Source organism: Mycetomoellerius zeteki, unplaced genomic scaffold, assembly GCF_001594055.1.
Source record: "Mycetomoellerius zeteki isolate Tzet28-1 unplaced genomic scaffold, Tzet1.0 scaffold1815, whole genome shotgun sequence".
In the NCBI taxonomy this organism is placed as follows: domain Eukaryota; kingdom Metazoa; phylum Arthropoda; class Insecta; order Hymenoptera; family Formicidae; genus Mycetomoellerius; species Mycetomoellerius zeteki.
The window spans coordinates 1-5,985 of NW_017256774.1; the positions used below are offsets into that span (position 1 = coordinate 1).

Here is a 5,985-nt window from a genome sequence, read left to right on the forward strand (position 1 = left end):
GAGCCGACGCTAGGAACTCGAGACTGACGTCGCGACAGAATGGGGCCGTCCCCCCGAGGGAACCGGTCCCTTTCTAATTGAATCGTTTGTGTTATGTTTGTATGGCCATGTATGTGTACGTGCATGTGCGTTGTCCGTCAAATAGTTTTATATATGTATACGTATCGTGCACGACAATTAGACGCATAACATCCTCCCCCCGTTGAGAGGAATCGATCAACTGTATATGATTGTATGCATACGAAATCGCTTATGTGTATAAAATCGCATTGTGACAAGATTGCGCATCAATCAGATGAACACTGATTGTATATCCATGTATGGTTTGTTAGTTTGACGTGTATCTTAGTGCTAATTCGCTTTTTGTACTGTGTATCGCACGACGGTCGTTTAATATATCGCAACATGATGACTCAATCGGTAGTAGACATAAATATTTCGCTGCCCTTTATATCTCTCCGCTTGTTGTTTTGACTGCGACGGCTCGTACTATACCGTCGTCACCCGGATGTATCCTTGTTATCCTTCCGAGTGCCCATTGATTGCATGGTAAGTTCCTTTCCTTTATGAGCACCACGGACCCGACAGTGAGCTTGGGACCGTCCTTGACCCATTTGCTGCGTGTTTGGAGCTCGTTGAGATACTCTAGGTTCCAGCGTTTCCAGAAATCCTGCCGTACCTTGGAAATGTGTTGCCAAGTGGACAACCGGTTGGCTGGAACATTTGTTATATTGCCCTCCGGGAGGGTCGTTAGTGGTTTGCCAATCATATAATGAGCGGGCGATAAAACGAATAAGTCGTTCGGATCGGATGAAAGAGACGTAATTGGCCTTGAATTCAGAATGCCTTCAACTTCAATCGCGAATGTGTTCAATTCCTCAAACGTGAACAACGAATCTCCCACTACACGCTTAAAATGATGTTTGAATAGCTTGACCATGGATTCCCATAGCCCTCCGAAATGCGGCGCCGCGGGTGGTATGAAGTGCCATGTAATACGATGGTCGCGGGCGAATTTATTCACGAACTCTTGGTGTTTATCGGAATTGAATAGAGTGTACATCTCTCTCAATTGATTGTTCGCGCCTACAAAGTTGGTACCATTGTCCGAGTAAATATGTTCAGGCATCCCCCGTCTCGCGATGAACCGTCGCAACGCTGCTAGAAATCCATCGGACGTTAAGTCGCTAACGACTTCGAGATGCACCGCCTTGATAGTCATACACACGAATACGCATATGTAGACTTTGATTCGAGCCCTATTGCGGTGTTTCTTCTCTTTGATGTGAAATGGGCCGCAGAAATCGACACCGGTGATGCCAAACGGTATTGTTTCTCGTACGCGAGCCGGCGGGAGGTTACCCATTTTATATTCAACGTTGCTAGCGTTAAAGCGAAAACATCGCACGCAGGAATGTACAATTTTCCGCACCTGATTCTGACCGTCGGTCAACCAATATTTTTGTCGAAGGTGATAGAGCGTCGAAATAATACGGTCGGTTAAACCATGTCGACTTGGCAATAGAATAGGATGCATTCTTGAAAATGTTACACCCGAATTTTGGAGACGCCCTCCGACACGAATTAAACCGCGGTCGTCTATGAACGGACTCAAATTGGCTAATTTGTTCTTAACCGTAGAATCTTTGTCTCGCAGGATTTTAATTTCGGCAGCAAATCGAGCGTTCTGAACAATTTTTAATATCCGTCCTTCAGCCTCGTCTATTTCCTCTGTGCATAATGACCCTTTGCGCGTGTTGATCGGACGAAGGCGCAGACAATATGCCACGACTCTTAAGAGCTTAGAATACGAGGAAAATCTGTCAATTATTTCAGACTCATTAGATACTAACAAGCAAACGTTCCTTTTCAGCTCAAGGACTTCATTCCCTAGCGGTTCGATTCTTTCGCTAACTTGAACGAACTCGTCAGGCCACTCGTTCTCGCCTTCGCCCAACCAAGCTGGTCCGGTGAACCAAGTTCGATTTCGCAAAAACGCGTGTGGTAATTGGCCTCTCGATATCGCGTCAGCGGGGTTGTCTTGCGATCTGACATGTCGCCATTTAATTGAGCTGGTGAGTTCTTGTATTTCCGCGACGCGATTTGCCACGAAAATGTTGAGTAAATAGGGTGGCGTCTTTAACCAATGCAATACGACTGTGGAGTCGCTCCAGAAAATTATCCTGTTAGCCCTGATACTCAACACGCCGTCCACTTCGCGATATAAGCGAGCCAACAGCAACGCGCCGCAAAGCTCGAGACGCGGGATAGTTATATTCTTTAACGGTGCTATCCGAGACTTAGCGCATAATAATCTAACTGTATTCCGATTCTTCCCTGTGGAACGCACGTAAATGCATGCATCGTATCCGCTACTACTGGCGTCGCAAAAACCGTGGAATTGAACGTCTCCGTAATCGTCACTTAATAATTTCTGATTAAATGAGATTTGATCTATCGTTTCGAGCTGCTGGACGAATTCTAGCCACGTTGTATGTATGTTTTGTGGAACGGATTCATCCCAATCAAGCTGACATCGCCACACGTCTTGCATTAGTTTTTTGGCGTAAAAAACAATAGGGCCTAACAGTCCTAACGGATCGTAAATCTTCGCGATTTCCGACAGTACACGTCGTTTCGTTAACTGCCTTGTAATTTCAATAGATCGAACGGAATAGCGTATCTCATCATTTCGCGCACACCACGTCACGCCGAGAGTTTTTAAGGAGCGATCTCCATCGAACGTGAATCCCACGTGTAACGCGCCAGTCGCAAGATCATTGATGACACGCTCCTCGTTGGAAGCCCACTGCCTAATAGTAAAACCACCCCGGGTGAGCAGCACGATCACTTCATCACGAATCGCTCGAGCTTCGTCGATAGTGTCAGCCCCGGTTATTAAGTCGTCCACATAAAAATGCTCTTTAACGGCCTTAGCTGCCCTGGGATACGCCGGGCCCTCATCATCAGCCAATTTGTGCAACGTTCGGATCGCGAGGAATGGTGACGATGACACGCCGAAAGTAAGTGTATTGAATCGAAATGTCGCGATTTTATTGTTTTTGCGCCACAAGATTTGCTGATATCGCCTGTCATCTTTATGCAATTGTATTTGTAAATACATTTTCTCTATATCCGCCGTAATTACGCAATTGTAGGTCCGAAATCGAATTAGGTGGTCAAATAGTTTGTTTTGGATTGTAGGCCCGACTAATAGCATATCGTTTAGAGACATGCCACTATTAGCCTTCGCAGACGCGTCGAAAACTATTCGCACCTTCGTTGTGTTGCTCGACTCTTTCGTTATCGCGTGATGAGGCATATAGTACCCGTGATCGTCAGGATTCTTTACCTCGGACAAGTAATTCAATTTTAAATATTCTTCAATTATTCGAGTATATTCTGCCTTTAACGTTGGATTCACGTGAAATTTTCGTTCTAACGCGGTTAGACGTTTAAGTGCGGCGGCTCGTGATTCTCCGAGATGATCCTTGTTTTCGCGGAACGGCAAGCGAACTATGCAACGTCCGGAATCGTCACGAGAAACGGTCTGTGTAAAGTGTGTTTCGCACACGTCTCCCTCCCCGAATTTTGGGGCGTAATTTCCTCGATCGTCCAGAATTTATTCAATTGCGATTCTAAATCCGTTATGTAGCATATCTCGGGTTTTGCCGGAATTTGTGAGGACGAGCCGCCAACGACCACCCAGCCCAAGCGCGTTTTCTGCATGTACAAGTCGTACCCGGCGCGAGATAGATTCAGTTGCCCGATGGAGAGTAACGCCACTGTCACGCCGGATCCGATCAGCAGATCCACAGGCTGCGTCAAATGAAAGTTCGGATCTGCTAGCCTTATATTCGAAGGTATTTTTATTAGATTTCGTGGAAAACCTTCAGCCGGAATCGGATCTGTGATGGACGGTAAAGTTAAACACGTCAGGCTCCTACTATAATCATCGTTTGTCGATTTCATGACGATTGTTACTACTCCCCTCGACACGGTGTTCATTGCATTTACTGCGCCGACAGATATCGTTTGCGCATGCACCGGTATGTTCAGGCGCCTCACCATGCGATCCGTGATGATATTCACCGTCGCGCACGTATCCAATAGCGCGCGGCATTTTACAGGTCGGCATCTGCCGTCGCTCACATAAACCATCGCGCTCATTAATAATTGTGGTGTCATTTTGTTAGTTATCGATGCGAGGCTCGTTATTCTACTATTAGTGGGTACGCTTAGTCAGGATTTGGTAATTTCTGTTTCCATCGCGTCGACCTTACCTGAGGACTTGTACCCTTCGAGGTGTAACAGCGTATTGTGGCGTTTGTTACAGATGGTGCAGGTGGAAAATTTGCAAGGACGATCCCGATGTGAGCGCAAACAGTTATAACAAATTTTTGCGTTTTTTACCGCTTCGATGCGCTTAGGAATGGATAATTGTTTGAATTTATCGCATCGATAAAGAGGGTGTTGTTTAGTTTTACATAGTGGACAATTGCGTGATGTATTCACTATGAACGCTTTGTTAGCAACGTAGCGCTTTCTTTTAATCTCGGGCTCGCCCCTGCAATTCCCAGACTCGATTGCTCTCGATCTCTCACGTTTCGACGCGCAGACTGCCGTTTTATATAAAAACTCGTATAATTGATCCAGTGTCGGAAACTCGTCTCTGTCGAGACTCGTCTCCCACTTTTCTAACGTAATTTTTGGCAATTTACTTTCTAGGATATATATTATCATCTCGGGCCCGACGGTAACATCTAATGCGTTCAACGATGCTAGGTGTTGCTGCGCGTCGCCCGCGAGCTTAGACAGAACACTCGTGCTTTCTTTATCTAGTACAGGCAAATTCAGTATTAGCGATAAATGTCGAGTTATCAAGATGCGTTTCACCTCATATGCGCGTTCTAAGAGCTCCCAGGCTTTCGCGTAATTTATGCCGTCGAGGGTAAAGATCTTTATCTTGTTAGCAGCGTCGTCGACTAAAGCTGCTTTCAAGTAATGTAATTTCTCGATATCCGATAAGTCTGTTTGCGAGCCGATTATGCTATGAAAAGTATTCTTAAACGATAGCCAGTTTTCATATTTACCGTCGAACGTTGGCATCGGGGCCTCAGACAACTTGATTCGACGTTTTTTCGTTGACGTTACAACCGTTGCATTGTTGGTTTGCGTTCCGATACCCGCTACGCTATTACTCGCGGTTTCCGTTTCTATTGGATTAACGATGTTTTTGATCTTAACCGCGAGATCATAAAAACGATCCTGAATGTTCGCAAATTCAGTTCCATGCCCGACGTTTGGCTCTAATATCACGATCTCATTGTGATACTCTTCATACGCATGGAACAGTTCGGTTAAGCGATCTATTCGTAATTTCAACGTGCTCTTATCGAGTTTACCCTTTTCCGTAGAATTGGTTAAAGCGGTAATTTGTGACTTGAGGGAGGTTCGCTTCTGAATGAGGAGCTTGAGTCTATCGGCCATGTTTATTATTTACGTCACAATTATGAATGAACGACTTACTCTGAATGTTATGAACGTATGCTGCTTGAAGTCTCTTCGATGTGGACTCAATGGCGTGAACGCGTATCGGCAGCTGCTTCCTTTCGTAAACCAGGGGTCATGAGTTCGCACCTCACAGGAGGCACCAAACTGTTATGTATGTTTCGATGCTAGCCACTTAAGGATCACATGTATTTTCGCATGAAGAATCAAATCACAACAAGTTTCTCACTTACGAGTTTATTTGCATAAAGAGTTTATTTGTCTCACAGATGTTATTGCAACGTACAGCGTGTTTGCGGTTTATACAGTCACTTTACCGCCAATCCAATCACTGAATTGAATCGCACGCGTTATTTAATGTTTCGGTTGCACTGCATAATTTTACTACGCCGATAGAGATTATCCGCGACACATGTCTGTACGCGGGGGCGAACACCCTGAGCCGATTGTATACGACGAGCCGATCTTGTGCGG

At 45.4% G+C, this 5,985-nt stretch overlaps 2 protein-coding genes across 2 annotated transcripts; both read right to left on the reverse strand.

The window, feature by feature from the left end:
• Window positions 1-448: 448 nt before the first annotated feature.
• LOC108721690 (uncharacterized) lies at window positions 449-3,322 on the reverse strand. Its single transcript, XM_018446364.1, has one exon. The coding sequence runs from the start codon at window positions 3,320-3,322 to the stop codon at window positions 449-451; it is 2,874 nt and encodes a 957-aa protein (XP_018301866.1).
• A 194-nt stretch (window positions 3,323-3,516) lies between these two features.
• On the reverse strand, window positions 3,517-4,188 carry LOC108721691 (uncharacterized). Its single transcript, XM_018446365.1, has one exon. It carries the CDS (start codon window positions 4,186-4,188, stop codon window positions 3,517-3,519), a length of 672 nt encoding a protein of 223 aa, XP_018301867.1.
• Window positions 4,189-5,985: the final 1,797 nt, after the last annotated feature.